The sequence below is a fragment of the Neophocaena asiaeorientalis genome, unplaced genomic scaffold (genome assembly GCF_003031525.2).
Source record: "Neophocaena asiaeorientalis asiaeorientalis breed wild unplaced genomic scaffold, Neophocaena_asiaeorientalis_V1.1 scaffold57, whole genome shotgun sequence".
Taxonomy (NCBI): domain Eukaryota; kingdom Metazoa; phylum Chordata; class Mammalia; order Artiodactyla; family Phocoenidae; genus Neophocaena; species Neophocaena asiaeorientalis.
Genome location: NW_020172731.1, coordinates 6,143,948 through 6,166,683, shown reverse-complemented (window position 1 = coordinate 6,166,683; position 22,736 = coordinate 6,143,948). Strand labels below are relative to the sequence as shown.

The window sequence follows — 22,736 nt, the reverse complement described above, 5'->3', positions numbered from 1 at the left end:
CTCTCAACCACTGCGCCACCAGGGAAGCCCTAATTCTTTTTTTTTTTTATAATATAATTGATTTAGGCTTCTGTGTATACATCTGTTTATGTGTTTCAGTTTTTTTCCCCAATATATCCACAAATAAGTATTCTGAATTTTAAAAAATCTGACTCACATATTCATGTACTGAATTTGGTAAAGAATCATCAAGAACGGGCCCATTTTCTGGATCGGTAAGATTAAAATCCAAAGTTATTCTCACAGAGTCCCGAAAGTCATGCTTGTCCTAGAGGTGAAAACATAAAATATGTTATCGGCATCATATTAATTGGATGTTCTGATCTTGTCATGGCTTCCTTCTTCTGCCCTGTGGGCCAGGCTCACTGGACATTCTTGTGTACCTGATCTGACATATGACCTGATCAGGCTTTTGCTTCACTGGAGAGAGACTGCCCTTCTACCTTGACAAGGGACGCTGCTAGAACGAATGCAGAGGCTTCCTATTGCGACCAGTTGACTCATGTCCAGCTTCTCAGATGGGCCTGCTGGAATGATGGATAGGTCGTACTTGGCCATGTCAGGATGTACCCCTCAAAGCTACTTACATAATAATATCCTTTCTCTTGAGACCTCGAGCTAAAAATCACTGTGTAATACTTATAGGAAAGTCTTTCAACTTCAAGGGAGCAACCCTTCTTTAAATTGAGTTGCATTTCATTAATATAATATATACCTTGAGTTGTAAGAATTTTATATGTGAAATGATATGAAAATAATATGGATGTGATGAACATTGTTTATACTATCATCGACGGCCATCATTCATGACATATCCAGAATTATGAGCTTTATACACATTATTGAGAATTATTTCAACAATCCTCCAAGATGCATACTAATTACAGTCTTTATTTTACGGATAGAAAACTGAGTCTCTAAGAGACTAAACCACTTTGTCAAAATTACTCAGAAAGTGAGGAAGCTGGGATACAAATTCCATCCTGGCTGACTCCAGAACAAATGTTAAAGTATCCATTAAAATCCAGAAGAATTTTGGAAAATTTGAAACTAGTTCATTCCTTTTAATCCCAGTGCCTAGATATAGCTAGATACTAAATTTTTGGAGAAACATATACTACAGTGCTTTTTTAGCAGGTTGGAGGCACTGCCAAATCTGGTTTCATGGCTTTTCAAATCTTATCCCAGTTCTAACTCCTAAATGTTCAATTCTGATGAAACAAATTTAAAAAACCCCTCCATTTTTATTTTTCTAATCATAAATTGACTTCAATGTTGACCAAATAAGCTTATTTTGACATATGTCATGGGGAATATTGACTTGAAAATCACTGAGGAAGAGTAAACATGGCACACCAGCACACATGTCTTCTGTCACTTTCCTGCCCCTGACTACAATATTTTCAAAATATGGAAGATGAATGCATCAAGAATACAGAAATAAGTCAGAGGGGGGGCAAACAGGCCTATTTCATTTAAAATTCTAAGATCATGTTCAAGTCTCTAAGTCTCAATCTCCATTAACAAAATCAGTGTTTTCTCAGTACATCCATTCTTCTTTTCTTCTTCTTTAGTGTCATGTACCTTTTAAGAAAATGTTTAAGAAACTCCTGTCCCACATACACAGTGACCTGATAAAATACATTTAAAATGGTTCAAACTGGCTTATCAGCCATCTCTAGAGGTTCATCATTTGCTTCCCAAGGCTCCCTCATCCACCAAAACAGGGACAGGTAGCACAAAGTCTACAGATGATAGAAAATACCTGATCTTTTTCCTTTAATCTAAAGTCAAAGAGTGAAACACATAGTTCAGTGGACAAGAACAGACCCTGGAATGCATATGGCCCAACAGTTTCCCCTCAGGGCATTTAAGCACTTCTGACGGACAAGGCCCACAGAAGTTCAACGAGTTAGATTCTAACTTGTTGTTAAAGTTCAAGTTGAAAGAATGAAAGAAAGAAAGAATGAATGAAATGAATAAATGAATGAAATACAAGGTCTCTCAACTGGTGTACTGTGCCTTTTGATGTTCCATAATGTATGGATATTTGATAGCATACACAGGGAAGATGAAAGATAGTTTTATGAAATGTATTTGGAAATTAGAAAATCAGACCTGTGATTTTCTGATAAAAGTGAACAAAGTTTAATTCATGATTTGCACTTTGAAATAAAAGTAAGATTGACTGACTTGAAATAAGACATCTATACTTTATTTTTGATTTGGAACAAGGCAGCTATTATATATGATTTACTTGCCAACATGTAGAAGGAATGCTTAGTGCATTCTGATTCTCGAACTGTGATGTTTCTTTGAATCTTCCTCTCTTGAGTTCCAGAGAAAAAACTCCGTGATATCTGTCTTAGAGAATCTAGTGTGATACGGTATTGCATATCTATAAAAATAAAAGAAGCATAATTGACAGATATGTTCATTTCAGGTCATTTTCATATGATCCAGTTCATTAAATTAACATTACAGAAAAATCTCTTGGGCAATCAGTCGACAAAAGTTCTCTGTTATTCAGCATATCCATACTACTGTAATACAATGTATTTGCAGTCATGAAGATAACCTTGAGGAACTCTATAGAACTGCTTTCTGAGTTCACAAGGCTTTTAATGTTTAATTACGCTTATTTTAAAATGTATATGTATGTTTACACACACACACACACACACACACACACACACACACACACACCCCTACATACCACCTAATTTCTTGTCCATGCCTATGTTTACTGGGTTTTCACTTAATTTTTTTTTTTTTTAGTGTAGAAATGTTGGATCCCTGATTGGAATATTTGTTATGTTGTATTTCAATGGAGAAAAAAATACATTAGTGACATTTTAACCTATTTTATAAAAAATGTCATTTTAGACTATGTTCAAAGGATATAATAACATAAGCCTAATAAATAAGTTTAACAAAATAAGCATACCACAATGAGCAAAACAAGTTAAACCTTATACTTTCTATGAAGGCAACAATCTTTCTTACTTGATTGCTTAATTACTACACAAAAATAAGACAAATAATGTTGCATATGAAAATGTTAATTGTTATTTTACATTCCTATACCTCATTTATCTTCCAGTCAGAGGTCCACTGCAGATCATAAATATGCACATGTAGAAAAAATTTAGAAAAATAGATTTTAAGGATTAGGGGTTTTTCTCATTCTACTTGTATTTGGTTTACAGAGTAAATTACTCTTCGGCAGCCAATGGCCTTCATAGTTTTGACTCCAACATGTTTCAATATCATTAAAAACCGCTTTAGAAATTGTAGAGTGCAGGAAAAAGGGGGATACCCAGGCTGACGTGATGTGCCTGAGAACATACATGGAATCTGTCTGACACTCAAAAACCAGGGTCACCTCCTGACTGGAGCAAAAATCTCAGGAAGGTAGGGTGGATGACCAGTCAGGTCCTTACTGGAGAGAGCCCAGTTTCCAACTCTGCCTCTCAACTGGTGTCTCTGTCTTTCTCTCTCTTTAGCACTTGACTGTTCAGAGTCAATAGGAGAGCCAGAGGGGAAACATGGAATCCAGCTGTGGAAGGCCACCAAATATAAGCATGTAGTTTCTGCTCCAGAATTTACTGGGTTCCATAACCTATTCCTTCTTCAATAGAATTTTTTTCAAGGTTCAACCTGTTTGCAGGGGCAAAGGTGATGTGCAGATTCCTATCATCGAGGGAAATAAAAAAAAATATCTCACTTAATTTCATCATGCAGGAGCAAATACATTGTCCTCCTGCTCCAAAGTGCTTCTGTATATACGACACTTACCAGCTTCGTAAACCCTGTCTTCTTTGGACTTCAATTTCACATCAAAACACACTGTGGCATTTATGCATACTGTTTCCTTTCCCTCCACGCGGCAGTTTTTCTTTTGAATATTCACTTTATTGGGTTCAAAATTCATGGTCACTTTAACTACAGCCACATCTCGGGACCTGCAAACACATAAGCCATGGTGATGACTCACACATTTTTACATTTAATGCATGCCATCATTTTGGGAGTGCAAAGTGAGTGCATCCAAGAGGATTCTTCTTTGTATACAGTATGGGTTCTCAGGACTCCTTTCTCTCTTGAATCTTTGATATAGAAGAAATTGTAATTGATGTTCTGAAGGCACCCAGGTTATTCTGGAACCATGTTAGGCTTTGGTTTCTGAAGGGTAGCAGAATATGCAACCCTAAAATATGGCTATAGGAGTTTAGGACAGGCCACCCCCAAACATGCCGCTTTGGTATATTGATTTTGAGCTGCAGGCACTTAAAGCACAAAAAATGCAGGGAGAGGCTTTCTCTGAACTCTGCTTACCTGCTTAAAGACAGATCCTCCAAAAGAAACTCAGTTGTCATAAATCTCTACCCAGGAGTTTCATCAACCAGGGAAAATTGACTCATTACAAGAGAGGAGGTTGCAGTGGACACCACACCCAGACAAACTTTGTTGCAAACCATCTTACCTCCCATCTATTCTCCTGAGGGCCTATTCATCTTTCCTAAAAAAATCATTTACTCTCCCCTGAGGCCTACAGCCCCGTCCCCTTTCCCTATTAAGATGATTTTTAAGTGTGAATGTTAAGCTGCCTGGGGAAGCTATTCATTTTTCCCTGGGATCTCCCATGTATACATGAGGTATACGTGTTAATAAACTTCTGCGTTTTTTTTTTTATTTGTCTTCTTTTACTACAGTCGTCTCAGCCAACAACTCAGAAGGGTAAAGGCAAAATTATTTTTCATCCCCTACAATTTATAGGCCAAAGACCCATATTGCCCATGATAGAAAAGAGATAAAACCAAGCAACCAGGTGCAACCTTAGAACCAAAACCATATTTTCGGCACTTTTGAGTTTGCTCCCAATCTGGAAAGAGTCCAGAGGCCCCTGGACATCGTTTCTGCACTATTAATACTTGTCTGTTCTTCTTGTAGGTTCAGCCTTGTCCCTGTTTCTGAGAAGGAGAAGCAGAATAGCATTTGAAGCGCTGTGCTAGGCACACATACTATTTATTATTCATTTAAATTTTAAATTAACTTTCATAACAAGACATGATATTATCTCTCTTTCATATGTGAGATAACTGAGGCTCTGAGAGATCAAGTATATTTTATCCAAGGTCAAAAGCTGTTCAGAGGGCAAAATTGGGATTTTAAACCCAGTCTTTTTAGTTCCAAAGCCCAGTGATTTCCAGTAATCTGAAGTGAGAGCAGAGTAATACAAAATTAGGCAGAGTATACGGAGCTTGATGCTAATGCCTTAGAATAAAGCCAGCATAATTGTTGAACACCGTTATCTGGTTTCTGCCTTGTAACCAGACTGGCTCTTTAGAGCTAGGTATCTTGTGAATACATAGGTCCCTGCTTATGCTTTTGCGTTTGAAAAGAAAAATTATAGTTATTTTTCTTTTAAAACAATTTACACATAGAAAATATGAAAATATAGTAAAGGAAACAAAGAAAATACAAATCAGTTGTAATTCTATCATTCAACAATAATCACCATTCATATACATATATATGTACATCTGTATAGAGAGAGACGCATACACACACATACATGCATAAGTATACACACACACACACACATACACACACACTGGCCCATATACATATACAAGCATAAGTACTTTAAAAACATAATATAATAAACAACCTTCCAATATTTCTATTTTTCTGAGAACATTATTGTTAATGGCAGTACACGATTCCAACATATGCATGAACCATAATCTAGTTACTCAAAGCTCTCTTACTGGATATTTATCTTACCTTCTTCAAAAAAATATCTATAACCTACAGCACTGTGATTACTCTAAAGACCATACATCTTTAACCATAGACTATATCTTCAAAAAATTATTAGGAGGTAAAATTAAAAAGTATGAACATTTTAAGGCTTTTTAACACTTCAGTGACAAATGCCTGCTAATGCGTTTTAACCAGTTTACTGTTCCACCAGCAACGAATGAGTGAATGAGCGTGTCTAGTTTCCTGCTTGGAAGTTTGGATCCTCTGGGCATGAGGCTGCCTTGACCACTCCCCAACCCACATCTCGTCTCTGCCCCACGCAGATCTTTACAGCGTCTGTGGCTCAGTCTACCCACAGGATGGGGTTCTCCCATCTGCTCCTGGATGTCCCTGACTGCTGGGTGGGCCTACGTTTGTCACCTGTCATCCATATCTACTCTCAATACCTCCTTCAGCATTGAAAATCTTGGTCTTCACGCTGCAGTGTACTGGTTTAGTCCATTTTGCTGGGCGACAACAGGGACCCAAGTCTGTCATTCTGGCCCCTCGATGATAAAGCCTTGACTGGGGACAGGAAAGGCCAGAAACAAGTTTTCAGGGCTTTGTAAGAAGCCCTTGAGGCAAAACTGGAGAATAAAAATCGTCCTTAAAATGTATGTATATTTTTTGGGCTTCCCTGGTGGCGCAGTGGTTGAGAGTCCGCCTGCTGATGCAGGGGACACGGGTTTGTGCCCCGGTCCAGGAAGATCCCACATGCCGCAGAGCGGCTAGGCCCGTGAGCCATGGCCGCTGAGCCTGCGTGTCCAGAGCCTGTGCTCTGCAACGGGAGAGGCCACAGCAGTGAGAGGCCCGCGTACCACAAAAAACAAAACAAAAAAAACTATGTATATTTTTTAATATACAGGGGTGAATACAATAAATATTCCTGGGTAAAGATTATCTTAATAAATTAATCCAGGATTAACAGTTCGAACAAAAACTAAATGTTCTCTTTGGTCCCGAAACTGGTGACTTCTGGTCTGGACCCTTGGTTTCGGGTGGGCTCCCCCGAAAGTCACAGCCATTGCTGCCCAGCATTCTCTCCTCCTAGGCATCACCTTTCAGCTTTCCTTTCCCTCTACTGTACAGTTAAAAATATTTTTTAAAAAACATAATGGTTACTCTGTATAGTTTAGTGTACAACTTTTACTTGACCATTAGTTCTTAAGGATTATCTTAAATTATGACAAAGTCATATTTTCCAGTCTCTATCTTCACCTCTTTCACAATTTTCTTTACTATCCTTCTACATAAAGTTTGGCAAAAGACTATCTGAATCGCACTAAACTAATGATTAATTTGAAAGAATCAACATGTGGACTTTCCATTGAGGCACATGACATAAATATTTTTTTTATTTATTAAATCCTTCCTTTATATGTCTTAACCAAGTTTGCAACATATTTCAAAATTATCACACAGATTTCTCATTAAGGTTATTGACATGTTTTCGTCACATTTTTTTCAAATAGAACCTTTTTGAAATCATGTCTTATTAACTAGTTAAAGCTAGTTATTAATGTTATAAATTATTTTTATTAATAAGTTAATTGATTAATAAAATGGTATTGATGAATATACGTGACGATTGATGAGGATTTTACAGTTAACTGAAGTTAATTTGGGGATGCAGGCATTTTAAAGGCTGAGAAAAGATATTACTGTAGACGCTTCTGTGCTTGACCAACAATGTAAACATAATCAGACAGTGGTGCGCAAATGTCGTTCTATGTGTTAGGTAAATGAGGGAAAGTTTCTTGTTTATATACATCCTGTATGAGGCTCACTTTCCCCCTATGCTTCCCTACAAGCAGAATACTTACGTTAGTGACAATTACATAATAGATACCCCAATTAAGTGTTGATTCTATTTGTTCCTTTAATATGGTTTCTCTATTTTTAAGATTTATCAACTTCTCAGATTCCCAAACTGCATAATTTTTATCTGAATAATGGAGCACAAAGAGAAACAGACATTTGGTATATAAATTCTAATCATACTCTGAGCTCTGGAACTGTTTGGAAAATATTATCATATTAATTGGATGTTATTCAAATACATACCAGAAGAGGGCAGCACCACCAAGGCCCCCAATAGTGACATCAGTCAGACCGTCACCATTTAAATCCATTTCTCCGTGGATAGACTGGCCAAAAAATTTCAGTGTCTCGCCATCTCCCCCTGATGGAATACGCTGTGAAAATCCCAGCAGAGAGTTTTTAATGTCAGAAGAGTCTCTTCAAAAACAGTTTCAAATAAATCTGAGAACTTGGATTGGTTAACAAAAAATTAAAATTAGAGATCTTTTGGAAACCTGCCCAAGAGGCCCCTCATGTGGAGACAAGAGGAATTACTCAGATATTCCCAAAGGATATTCTTTTTATAGTGCAGACAAAATCATTTCAGGGTTATTGACACCAGGGAGAGGGGAAAATATATAACGTCATCTTGTCCAATCCTCAAGGAAAACATTATGAGTAATTGGCTCTACTTTCTAGTTCCTGTTCAATTCCATTACACAGAGATATTTAAAGGTGCTGTAAACACATCATACAAGCAAGAGGGGGAGTACAAAATTATCCTAGGGTCAGTTTGGGGTTCACTGAACTCTGAGGCTGGGTATAAATAATACATGCTATCAAATACATTTTTCAATATGCAATCTTTACTGTCTGTCAAAAGTGGTTCTGAAAGTCAAGAGCATAATAGACTCAATTTCATTCATACGTATCCACAACGTTGGGAAGGCACAATGAATATGGAGTTCTCGAAGACTGATCTGTGCACATTACCATACATAATATGTTTGACATCTGTACCTCCTGACTTAGCTTGGGTTCAAGCTGATAATATTTTAATAGAACCTGATGGCAGGGAAACCCGACTGACAGACACTCCCTAAACTCGGGATCTCCTTATCCTCCTGTTTTTCCACTTAAATATCATAAAATAAGAAGCAAAATAAGGCAAACCAGATGGAAACATTTTTCATGCTTAAATGTTTGTGGCTCAGTGGAAATTATTTCCTTATTTTTTCAGCAAAAAAATCAGGAGTTATCAGCCCCACTGTTGCTGGAGGACTTGATTCAGTTTGGTTCTGGACCATTCCATACACAAGCAGCACCTCTAGTTACCATGGAAATGAATGAGCACATCCTCACCTATCTTTGGGAAAGCATTTTGCCAATAATTAAACAAACTCAACTCTAATATTCTTTATTGTTTTTGTTGCTTAAAGCTGCACCTTGATTTACCACCATTTTACAAAATTAATTGCTTATGGCAATCTAGTCTACTTACTAATGATTTAAAAATCCTTCTTTTTCTACTGCAAATGCCACTGCATTAAATGTGAGGGATTGAAACTGAATGAATAGAGGGGTAGAACACAAGAAACTCCTTCCTTCAGTCCCTGATTCTATCATGCCCCCATAGTTAATACAGCCTATTTCCAGTTACAAAAAACCATGAAGATTTTTATCAGAAGCAAATCACTTATTAAATGGATAGCAGTGTCATTACAGAAATATGCTCTTTATTTTGTTGTTTCACTATTAAGGTCATTATGACTTTATGAAAAATTAAGCACAACTTCGCAAGACATGAATATATTTTGAGAATTCTATTGACTACAGAACCGAAGAACAATCAACTGTAAAGAGAAATAACTGATGTTCTGCTTTTCTTTTCATGTTATGTAAGCTAGAAAAGTAGTGAATTCTATTTTGTTTACAAGCAGTTGTTCAATGCCTAATTAACTATGGTTACTTAAAAACAGACAACTACATTAGAAGAATTCCTTTAAACTCTTTTACTTTTATAATGCATGAAACACTTCTGTAGGTGGACATTTTTCTCAGGTAGGAAAAAGTTACATTTGCGTATTAGAGTCATTAACTGACAATAAATTTAAAACAAGAACAAAAGAAATCCCCTGAAGGTTAAGTTTAATTATTCAGATTATTTTTTTCCAAGAGGGATTACTTGGGAGAAAATTATAAACCTTCAGAAGCCCAAATTTATTTGATGAAAATATACCAATTTAATTCATAAATATAAACTTAATGTGATTTTATTATAAAAACATGGGTATTGAATATAAAAACAATTTCATCTCCTTTATTGGCCAAGTCATGTAATTATTGTTCTCTTACTCAGAAAGTGGTATCCTCTGTTTATGATCAGGCACACTGTAGATGTTAAATAGCATTGTTAAAAAGCGTTCTTTTGTTTTGCTTTTTTTTTTTTTTTTTTGGTACACGGGCCTCTCACTGTTGTGGCCTCTCCCGTTGCGGAGCACAGACTCCGGACGCGCAGGCTCAGCGGCCATTGCTCACGGGCCCAGCCGCTCCGCGACATGTGGGATCCTCCCGGACCGGCGCACGAACCCGTGTTCCCTGCATCGGCAGGCGGACTCTCAACCACTGTGCCACCAGGAAAGCCCCTGTTTTGCTTTTTTTACCATTTCCAAAGATCAGGTCATGGAGACAAGGCAAATAACAACAGAAAAAAGAAAAAAACTAGATAAAAGAATAAAATTACAAGTAATTCTTCTATAAAGAAAACAGAATTAGATATCTAGTTTCCCAAGAGACAGAGGAAAAAAAATAACTCATGAAACAAGACATTGGTATTGAACCCACTTATCACTTAAGGGCAAGAATCACAGAATCAGAAATATACGTGTAATATAATAAACCAATGTTATCTCAATGAATAATAAAGCTAAAAAAACCCATATATTGCTACTGATTGTATGACAATACACCACTGTTGTATTGCAGTAACATCCACTCCTGCTACACTAAATTATAATTAAATAAAAGAATCTGTAGGTTTAACTTCTTACTTGTGCATATTCTTCCCTTATAGTCTTGCCATTTCCATGATAAATGTACACGGCTCCCCCATGATCATCTTCCAGGGGTGCTCCTATCACGATGTCATTAAATCCATCAAGATTGAGGTCTTTCACAGCAGAAATAGCTGTTCCAAAACGAGCTCCACATGGTTCATTTTTGTTTTCCTTTGTGCATGAATTGTGCTTCAGAGACGAACAGCAAGTCTGCTTCATGGGTTCCAGGCTCATTTGATATTCAAACCTTGTCTGGAAGAAAGATAAACAGGATACTTATGGATTTCTGTCATTACTACAGAAGAGCGAAGTTTCTAAGTACATACTAAACCAGTGCTACTAAAAACCATTTGTACCTCAATGGTAAAGTTTGTAAAATTTCTTAAAAAGTGTGTCTATCTGAGAGCAAAGTTAGAGATTTCAAAGAACAGACTGTAGAAATGTGGGAAAGATGATGTACTGAGGATTTTAATGGATTCTCCTTTTAATGTAATCAAGTGAGTACATAACTCACAGCAGCTTTTTAAAGCTGAAGAGCTGAATTTTAAAATCCTCAATTCGTGTCACTATCCTTTCTTCACCCATTATTGTGCTTTTTGGAAAAGTCTCTCTCTATTCTCCCCTATAAAGGACGGAAAGTGCTAGCAATGATGAACAGGAACAGATTTTCTTGGGAAAAAAGGGAAAAACAGCACAGGGCCAAAAAATGTTGACAGGAGGAATCAAAAAGATGATAGGAAGAAAGATATGTAATTTATGATTTAAAATAATTAATATGGGAAAGACTCTAATAATTTAACAAGCTAAATAGATACAACCCAACTTTGCAAAAAATCTAATTAAGATTTTTTAAACATCAAAACATCAAAAAATTTTTCTAATGAAGAAATCAAGAATTATTTCGCTTAGCAAATGATGGCTAAAGTTAGGATCAGAGAAACAAAGTCTCACCGTAGCAGAGTGAAGTATTCCAAAGACCATAGCAGTTTGCTCAAAGTCTTTGGTGTCACTGCCTTAAAAGTCAGTGCTTCTCCACAGTCTCTCCCCCTTCCCCCTTTACACACACACACACACACACACACACACACACACACACACACACAGAGCTTGAACTGTTAACGTGACCCACCTCTAGACCAGAGCTCATGAATGGTTGCCCTGTGAATTTAGCAATTTAGTGAGATTTATTTATCTTTATTCTATATACTCTTTAAAAAGTTCACATTTACAAGCAGAAAATATCTAACGGTTTGAACTACTTTATCAGAATTCTAAATGTTCGTTTAGAGACTGAGGAGTTAGTGAGGTAGGCTGGCCCTGAAAGCTTCTTTGCTCCTTTTGCCGAAGTGAGTGAAAAATCAGAACATTATTAATTGAAATTTTAAGAAAGAAAGATTCTCCCAGATTTCAACCAAAGTTATCAGGTTACGGTTACCATTACCTGATTCAGAGCATAGATGTACACTTTTCCTTGTTCCTCCTTCTCTGTTCCCATGAACATGGGAGCCCCGACCAGAAGAATGTCAGTATTAGAATCTTTATCAATGTCAATTGTTGTCAAAACACTTCCAAAGTAGGAACCGATCTAGGACACAAGACAAAACAGAACAAAACAGTCTGATGAACATCAGAAATTCTCAAGGAAACTAAAAACCTGCATTTCTCTTACTTATACCAATTGAGAAGAGTATTTGGGAGTCAGATGACAAAGGAAATGAAATATAGAAACTGATGCTACCTGAGAGCTCTTTATTGGCTCTTGCATGAAGCTAATGAATATTAGGTCCATCCTGGGGGATGAGCAGTTGTCATAGATTCTGTAGCTTGAGAATAAGAGAAAGGATTTCCTCTGTATTTCACCCTAACCTCTCTTCTCCACAAATCAGAAAAGATCAGTAATAATACAACAATTTTTTAAGGAAATAAATGAAATAAACAATAGAAGGCATTCCTGAATGGCTTCAGTATATGTTTAAATACACCATGAGGAACTGAATTATCTCGGAACACTGGGGCAACATATTTCCCCTTAGAGTCTTAGAAGACTGTCTACTCAACAAAATCGCTAAGTCTTGTCCCAGCAGCTATGAGAGATAGAGAAATATAAAAGGATTGCTGGGGGACCATCCTCTAGCAGGACTGTGTTTTCTCTTTAATGATAGGGATGAATTTTAGGGAAATTCAGGGTACTTGTGCTTCATTATCCAAGTGCAATAACTTTCTCAAATGTTGACCTGTGTTTGATATTCGACGTGCTGTATAATTTTTTCCTTGAAATCTCCTGTCATCTTCCATGACTTTACTTTTGCTCTTCTGATTCTGCCACAGTATCACAAACCATTCTTTCTTTCCATTTTGCTGGCTCCTTTCTCTCCTTCCATTCCCTAGATTTTGGCCTCCCCTGAGTTCAGACATGCAACCATTCCCTTCCTTAGATGACCAATCCTCCCCTACCAATTCCCACTATCTCAAATGGCAAATGCACTCCATCTTCCTTCTCAAGACTCCCAGTTCTACATTTCTACACATAGCCAGACAGCTGCTAGACATTGATTTTTTTGAATGTCCTTTTCTAACAGGCTTATGAAAGGTTTCAAAGGTCTTTGTTTTAGGTTGAATTAATTACAAATGTTAAATAAAATGTTGTAAGATCTGGCAATATTGGGTCTTCATTCCCACATGGCAATAGCCGTCTGAAGCTGAGCAGGGGCTAAGCCTGTAGATGGTTCACAAGCTGCCCAGCCCATGCCTCCCACTTTCTATTGTCTTCTGTCCAGCAGCTTTTTTATTTGCTTACCTCCCTGCCACCTGCAACCATTTGGATTTGTGCTCACTGTTACAGAAAACATGTCTAAAACCAAATACCATTTAAAAAATATCTAAACTGCTTGAGTTGCTGACATGCTTTCTTTTTTCTGAATTTTATTTCATTTATTTTTTTATACAGCAGGTTCCTATTAGTCAACCATTTTATACACATCAGTGTATACCTGTCAATCCCAATCGTCCAATCCAGCACACACACCGCCCACCTCCGCTTTCCCCCCTTGGTGTCCATACATTTGTTCTCTACATCTGTGTCTCAATTTCTGCCCTGAAAACCGGTTCATCTGTACCATTTTTCTAGGTTTCACATATATGCGTTAATATATTTGTTTTTCTCTTTCTGACTTACTTCACTCTGTATGACAGTCTCTAGACCCATCCATGTCTCTACAAAAAACCCAATTTTGTTCCTCATTATGGCTGAGTAATATTCCATTGTATATATGTACCACATCTTCTTTATCCATTTGTCTGTTGATGGGCATTTGGGTTGCTTCCATGACATCGCTATTATAAATAGTGCTGCAATGAACATTGGGGTGCATGTGTCTTTTTGAATTGTGGTTTTCTCTGGGTACATGCCCAGTAGTGGGATTGCTGGGTCATATGGTAATTCTATTTTTAGTTTTTTAAGGAACCTCCATACTGTCCTCCATAGTGGCTGTATCAATTTACATTCTCACCAACAGCACAAGAGGGTTCCCTTTTCTCCACACCCTCTCCAGCATTTGTTGTTTGTAGATTTTCTGATGATGCCCATTCTAACTGGTGTGAGGTGATACCTCATTGTAGTTTTGATTTGCATTTCTCTAATAATTAGTGATGTTGAGCAGCTTTTCATGTGCTCCTTGGCCATCTGTATGTCTTCTTTGGAGAAATGTCAATTTAGGTCTTCTGTCCATTTTTGGATTGGGTTGTTTGTTTATTTAATATTGACCTGCATGAGCTGTTTATATATTTTGGAGATTAATCCTTTGTCCATTGATTCATTTGCAAATATTTTCTCCCATTCTGAGGGTTGTCTTTTCATCTTGATTGTAGTTTCCTTTGCTTTGCAAAAACTTTTAAGTTTCATTAGGTCCCATTTGTTTATTTTTGTTTTTATGAGTTGCTGACATTCTAATCATGGCGCCCTTTCTCCCAGACTCCCAGGCTTGAAACTCAAATCACTCATGATTTACATTATTCGTGATACTCTCCTCAAGTGTTCATAAGCAATTTTTTTCACAAAATTTTACACTTCCTGTCTTAGAGACAATCAATAGAGTGATAATGGGCCTAAGATGTCACCCAAATGGTTTCTTTTACAATCTTGTCAATTCTTCCTTATTTATGTCTGCCACATCCCTTCCTTTTCTATTTTTATTGTTGATCTATCATTTCAGGTTCTTCTCGCCTCATCCTTCAGCTCCAATAAAAGCCTTGTTTTTTATTGTTTATGCATTTTCTGATTATAAATGTTGTCAAAGGGCTAATAACACCCCCTCAGCTGGGAAAAGAGAATCTGACCTTTGGCTTATTCTAACTCTGTCCCCCTGGAAATATGATCATCATATTCAGCTATAACACTTAGCAACATTGAGTGTGGTGAAAAAAACCTCTGATTGGAACATTGCATTTAGGCTGGGTGGAACTATAAACACCCGATGGAGATAACATATTTTGGGCTTCCTAGATTGCAGTGACTCTTCTAACTGCATGCCTTTAGCAGGACTCAGGGAAGCTATGTCTATGGTGCTGTTATAAAAGATGTTGGCTCCTGTAGGGCTTTAAAGCCAGGGCAGCTCCTGCACCTGCTTTAAGTGTCTGTCTCTTGGCATCTCAGCTGTGCTGTTGTGCTGGGCTGCTTCCAGGGCTCCTACAGGGGAGGGAGGCCGGTGCTGCCCTGCCCTTCTGAGTAGTTTGTGTGAGTGTGTGTCGGGGGGTTAGTCTAGTGAGTTGGAATGTTTAGTGAAGCCCAAGAACACCCCCATCCTATGAGGAATGTAGAATAAAATCTCATTCTAGAATACCTGGAAAATGCAGAAAACTATGAAGAAAGGAATAAAAATTACCCAAATTATCACCATTTAATAATAACCAACAACAGCACAGATGTTTCTTGCAGTTTAAAAAAGACTTATATATACTTATGTTTGCATATTGCATATATAATTTCTTAAACGACTTTTAATATTCAATATTATCTAATGAGAATTCTCTGACTTTACACATTACAAATTATTTCCCATCACCTCCAGGGGAAAATCCAAATTCCTTAGTCTACCATTCAAAACCTCACACAGTTGGGCCCCACTGGCTCTTTCACTGTGTTTTCTACCTATCTACGTTCTGTCTTTCTTCTAGACTAGCCCACATTTTATCTCTTATTAAGAATTTCTGTACCATCCTAGCTTAAAAGAATCTTTCTATGTTCTGAATTTACTGTCTGTGGCCCTGGCACTTTCATGCTTATTAATGTTTTAGATTTCTTTGCTTGTGTATATGTTTGTACATCTGTATCTACATCATTATCTACACATCCTACACCTACCTCCATCCAGCTGAAATATTACTGATGCCAAAGACAGAGACACTTTAGATTCCTCCGAGGAACTTAACGTGGGGCCCTGTTCACAGTGCATGTTGAATATGGGGGTACTGTTTTTTAAAAAGTTTAGGACAACAGACAGTTTAACTTACATAGAGTGTGAATGGATTAATTTAAAACAACGATTTTGAAGTTTACCTGTTCTCCATGGAGTGTCTGGAGAATCATGATGTCTCCATCCTCCATCCTGTAGATGACCACCTGGCCTGTATGATTGTACCGTGGCTGTCCGGCAATGTAGAGCACATCTCCAGAAACAGTGGCAGAGTTTACTGTGTAACCTAATGAAAGACAGACGCTGGATATACTCACTGCCCCCTTGGAGTTTGCATGGAATAAATTAAGATCCATTTTAAACGGTTGGGAGAATCATTGTTATATGTTTATATGGACTTCTCTTTTTTTGAAAATAAATATGTACACTTTAATGCAGGAAAGTTTGTTTAGGTAGAAGCTTTTAGTGTGCTCCCTAATTATCTACCACAACTGCTTCATTCTGAAAAGGTATTTTTCCCCAAACCTCAGTTTTTCATTGTTTAAAAGCACAAATGATATAACATTGACAGGAAAAGAAAACACACACACACACATACAAAACTCTCGCAATCTCAATTTACCCCTTTGAAATAAATCAATTATATTTTATTTGGATGCATGTGTCTGTGCTATAGAAATCCATAACTTTATACAGTTGTAATCATAGTAAATGTAAACGTTTTCTGTATTGCTACCTAGGTTTTTAATTGTAATTTTAAATGGTTGAAGCTTCCTTCTCAGTTAAGGTATAAATGCCTTGTGTTTATACCATAGGACCATTCCCTGTTGGAATGGTGGAATTTAGGTGGTTTTTAAATTTTTTGGCATTACACTTAAGCCTGCAAAGACATCTTTGAGTATTTAATTTTTTTCTTTCTTTTGGATTTTTTTGATGACAAATTTCAAGGAATAGATTACTGGAGCAAATTTTTAATGGTTCTTATAATATCTGACAAATTGTTTCCAGAATATTTGTACTAATTCATTCCATGAACAGCCACTGGAGAGAGTAGTTTAACCAAATTCTTACAAACATTAGGTACATTACTTTTATTTAAAATTGTGCATGCTGTAATAAATGTTAAACAATATCACCTTGCTGTGATTTAAATTTTCATTTGCTTGATTAAAAGTGAGCTTGAACAGTTTTTCACAATTATTCCTCTTTTTAAATTGGGCCTTCATGACCTTTAAAATTTTAAACTGTGTCTTTAAAGCAGATTATTATTAATTTTTGAGTGAAGAATTAGATTTATTCTTTGTATCTCTAGAGAACAGAGCTAAATCAATAGATAAAAATTACCACGTGGAGATTTCAACTCTACAGAAGGAAGAAATGTTCTAATAACCAGAACTGTCCATCAATTGGAGTAGAAGGCAGATTATTTTTCCAAATGCCACAGAATAGCATTTTTTACTGAAAAAAAGATTATATTGATAACTTACTTACCAAGTATTTTACCATAAGATAATAGTTCCACTTTCTTCCAAAACTTTAAAAGAGGAACAGAAGTTTTATACTGAAATATGTTTATTCTTACAAGTCCTAAAGGAACACAATTCCTCAGCCATATTCCCCTTCATGAATATTTTTCTCACATTTTCATTTATTCAACTTAGAGCTTTTTAAAAAATTTACTATACATAATAGAGACTGTAAAATATTCTTTTTCTAATGTGTAATGTGTTATATTTTTATGTTACTAACCACAGTATTGCTTAAAAAATAAAAACTTTAGGGTCATGTTTATACATAAATAAAATGGAAAAGAAGACTGTGCAAAACAAAGGTTGTATTTCATGCAGCTCTATTAGAAATATTAAGAAGAGAGTGGGGTGAGTGGGGTGAGAGTACACAGCGATTTTTTTTTTGCAATTTTCAGAGCTATGAATGCAAACTGATAAAAGAACCTTTAAAAAATAAGTTGAAAATTATGTGTGAGGCTTGGAGTTGTGTGATTATCTACTTGACTTTGAGGATGCGCAATTGATTACTAAACCGTTAGCTGAAATCTTCACAGTGACAATAACAACCAGTCAGGTAGTCCTGGTTGAAGCTCGGGCATCTAAAGACAATAAAGGAAAAGTGAGAACAAGGGCCCAGTAAAGTCTAGTCGTAATAGAAGGATAATAATTATAAAGATTTAAAAGCTTAATATCACTTTCTGAAAAGGAAAGGCACATGATTGAAGAGAAAGGAAAATTGATGTCATGGTTCTGTGTGTAGATTTATAAAGAGTAAATCCTGTCAGCTCTCACGATTCACTTCTTGGGAAAAGTGCTAGGATCTGGTGAGGTAAGGGGAAACAGGTAGGATTTGACTTGATGTCATGAATTGGCCTCACATCTTTACTTTTCCTCGTGAATCAGTCTAGCGTGATTAGAAATCAGCAAACTGTGGGTGGGGGGAGGTAGGGAACAGGATCTCGACTGTATTCTCACCAGCAAACCCACTTGCCGAGTGCATGTTGGCAAAAGGCAGTTACTGGGCTATAGAAAGACAGGTGGATGATTCCATCCTGAGGGAGGTTGCACAGCTTCAGTTCCTGCTTCTTTCTGATTATTATTGGTTACTATGGGATTTTTTAATAAACTGTCTACCTCTCACTTTTCTTCTTCAGTAAGAATTTCCATAGTCTAACAACTTTCAATCCACATGGATTGGGAGAACACATTCAAACTCTTCTTAATGTGTAACCTATACAAGGAAACATTTTGAAAGCCTAATTTTAGATTTAGAATAATATTTTGGGGAAAAAAAGCTATTTTTCTCCCCTGACCTCTTTCTGAGTGCTTTTCTATTTTGGAAGAAATCTTACATATAATAGACTTTATGTTGGCAAAATGTCTAAAGCACCAACCTGTGACTAAGATAATGAAAGGATTTCTGAAACAAACCAAAAAAACACATCATCTGAGCAGACTGTAGACAACATACCCCCAAATTTCCTTTTCTGGGCAAACAGGAGTCAGGTATTATAAATACTGTGGTCAGAAATGAAGGTTGTCTTAACTTTTTTTGCCTACAGCAGTATCTTTCAGTCTTGAATTCTCTAAGTCTGCTCTAAGCAAATCATTAACCCAAGGTTTTTGAGAATAATAGATTTAGGGTTCTTTAAGTTTATTTGTTTTTAAGGAATTCCATGATAATCACTCAGAATACCAAAATTACTATAGTGTTATTTATAAAATAACATTATTATTTAATATATTATTAAATATCGTGTTAAAGTGTGTGAACTTCCCTAGAGAAGTGACAATGTCACTCACATCTTTGTGGACTTCAATGTCTTTGTGGGTAATGTCTTTAATGTTTTAACTATTCAATACTAATTAGTAGTAGTATTAATGTCAGCTACTCTTAGTAGGTATATAATACAGCTGTATTAGTTTTCTATTGCTGTTGTAAAAAATTACCATAAACTTGATGGTAACACATTACAAATATATTATCTTTTAAAGTTAGAAATCAGACCTAGGTCTCCCTGGGCTAAAATCATGGTGTTGGCAGGGCTGGGTTCCTCCTGGATGCTGTAGAGGAGAATCCATTTCCTTGCCCACTGTGGCTTCTAGAGACCACCCACATTCCTTAGCTGTGGCCCCCCTTCTCCATCTTAAAAGCCAATATTGCATATCTCTGACCATTTTTCTATAGTTCTATCATCCCCTGTCCACATCCAGGAAAGCTTCTCTGATTTTAAAAATCCATGTGATGAGATTGGGCCCAGCCAGGTATCTCAGGATAATCTCCTCATGTCAAGATCTTTAACTTAATCACATCTGCAATGTCCCTTTTGCCATATAAGATCTGGATCTTGGGATTAGGACATGGACATCTTTAGGGCATTGTTCTGCCTATCATAATACTAATAATAAGAGGAATGTTTTCTATACAATATTACATAATATACAACAATAGACAACACCTATTGAGGGTCAGCTGTCTGTCAAGCACAACACTAAGCACCTTACAGGTATTATTTAATCTCATTTTCATAACAACCCAAATTTTATATATATTTTTTAATAAATAAGCAAATTGAGGTTTTGAGGAATAAGGCAATTTGTCTAAAGTCATAACCAGGGGCAGAGTCAGAAAACAAACTCAAGATTCTATGACCTAAGAGTATCTCTGTACTGTCTGACTGTATACACAGTGCCCAAACCACTTCAAGTCACTTCAAGTATGATGGGATCAGCAGCTTTATAATTTTTATTTTTATGGGTTCATGATGTTCCATTAAGTGGGTTTACTATTTACCACTTACTTAACTATTCCCTTATTTTTGAACATTAAGGATATGCCATTTACCTCAATAAAATACTATGAAAACAACTGTTCCCTTGGCATTCTTAAATAATTGGATTTTTTTCTTTAGGTTAGATCCTCAGAAATGAAATTTTGAGGTCAAGGTGGTGTAAACATTTTTATGGCTCTGGATACACACTGTCAAATGACTTTCCTAAAAAGTTATATTACTTTATATGCCACTGTTACATATGAGGACAAATGTTCTCAGATTCTTCTATCTAGGATGGAAAGAAACCACAGGTTAAACTGGTTCTTGATTTCAAGGTATTTCACATAGAACAGTCTCATAGAATCTTAGAACATGAAGAACCTTTAGAAATTATTTAACCTGAGATTGGCTCAAGATGGAGGAGTAAAAGGACGTGCTCTAACTCCCTCTTACGAGAGCACCAGAATCACATCTAACTGCTGAACAATCATTGACAGGAAGACACTGGAACTCACCAAAAAATATACCCCACATCCAAAGACAAAGGAGAAGCCACAATGAGATGGTGGGAGGGGTGCAATCACAATAAAAACAACGCCCATAACTGCTGGTGGGTGACTCACAAACTGGAGATCACTTATACCACAGAAGTCCACCTACTGGAGTGAAGGCTTTGAGTCCCATGTCAGGCTTCCCAACTTGGGGGTCCAGCAATGGGAGGAGGAATTCCTAGAGAATCAGACTTTGAAGGCTAGTGGGATTTGACTGCAGGACTTCGACAGGACTGGGGAAAACAGAGACTCCACTCTTGGAGGGCACACACAAAAAAGTGTGCATATCGGGACCCAGGGGAAGGAGCAGTAACACCACAGGAGACTGAACCAGACCTACCTACTAGTGTTGGAGGGTCTCCTGCACAGGCGAGGGTGGCTGTGGCTCACCGTGGGGACAAGGACACTGGCAGCAGAAGTTCTGGGAAGTACTTCTTGATGTGAGCCCTTCCAGAGTCCGCCATTAGCCCCACCAAAGAGCTCTGGTAGGCTCAAGTGTTGGGTCACATCAGGCCAAACAACCAACAGGGAGGGAACCCAGCCCCACCCATCAGCAGACAAGCATATGAAAGTTTTACTGAGCTCTGCCTATGAGTGCAACAGCCAGCTCTACCCACCACCAGTCCCTCCCATCAGGAAACTTGCACAAGCCTCTTAGATAGCCTCATCCAACAGAGGGCACACAGCAGAAGCAAGAAGAACTACAATCCTGCAGCCTGTGGAAAAAAAACCATATTCACAGGAAGACAGACAAGATGAAAAGGCAGAGGGCTATGTACCAAATGAAGGAACAAGGTAAAACCCCAGAAAAACAACTAAATGCAGTGGAGATAGGCAACCCTCCAGAAAAAGAATTCAGATTAACGATAGTGAAGATGATCCAGGACCTCGGAAAAAGAATGGAGGCAAAGATCAAGAAGACGCAAGAAATGGTTAACAAAGACCTAGAAGAATTAAATAACAAAAAAACAGAGATGAACAATACAATAACTGAAATGAAAAATACACTAGAAGGAATCAATAGCAGAATAACTAAGGCAGAAGAACGGATAAGTGACCTGGAAGACAGAATGGTGGAATTAACTGCTGTGGAACAGAATAAAGAAAAAAGAATGAAAAGAAGTGAAGACAGCCTAAGAGACTTCTGGGACAACATTAGATGCAACAACATTCACATCATAGGGGTCTCAGAAGGAGAAGAGAGAGAGAAAGGACCTGAGAAAATATTTCAAGAGAATATAGTTGAAAACTTCCCTAACATGGGAAAGGAAATAGCCACCCACGTCCAGGAAGGGCAGAGAGTCCCAGGAAGGATAAACCCAAGGAGAAACACGCCGAGACACATAGTAATCAAGTTGGCAAAAATTAAAGACAAAGAAAAATTATTGAAAGCAACAGGGAAAATCGACAATTAACATACAAGGGAACTCCCATAAGGTTAACAGCTGATTTCTCAGGAGCAACTCTAGAAGCCAGAAGGGAGTGGCATGACATATTTAAAGTGATGAAAGGGAAGAACCTACAACCAAGATTACTCTACCCAGCAAGGATCTCATTCAGATTCTCGCTGAATGGATACAAAAACAAGCCCCATATATATGCTGTCTATAAGAGACTTACGTCAGACCTAGGGACACATACAGATTGAAAGTGAGAAGATGGAGAAAGATATTCCATGCAAATGGAAATCAAAAGAAAGCTGGAGTAGCAATACTCATGTCAGATAAAATAGACTTTAAAAAAAAGAATGTTACAAGAGACAAGGAAGGACACTACATAATGATCAAGGGATCAACCCCAGAATAAGATAGAACAATTATAAATATAT

General features: G+C 37.1%; 1 protein-coding gene across 2 annotated transcripts in view; it reads right to left on the bottom strand.

The window, feature by feature from the left end:
• Positions 1–22,736, bottom strand: part of ITGA1 (integrin subunit alpha 1) — a 164,480-nt gene that overhangs the window by 34,546 nt on the left and 107,198 nt on the right. For both annotated transcript variants that reach the window (XM_024740319.1, XM_024740318.1), the window contains exons 12-18: positions 16,219–16,361; positions 12,106–12,249; positions 10,659–10,916; positions 7,873–8,003; positions 3,799–3,965; positions 2,262–2,398; positions 158–268 (exon numbers count right to left, since the gene is read on the bottom strand). In XM_024740319.1, the coding sequence (XP_024596087.1) occupies positions 158–268; positions 2,262–2,398; positions 3,799–3,965; positions 7,873–8,003; positions 10,659–10,916; positions 12,106–12,249; positions 16,219–16,361 (1,091 nt within the window). The remainder of the gene's footprint in view (positions 1–157; positions 269–2,261; positions 2,399–3,798; positions 3,966–7,872; positions 8,004–10,658; positions 10,917–12,105; positions 12,250–16,218; positions 16,362–22,736) is intronic.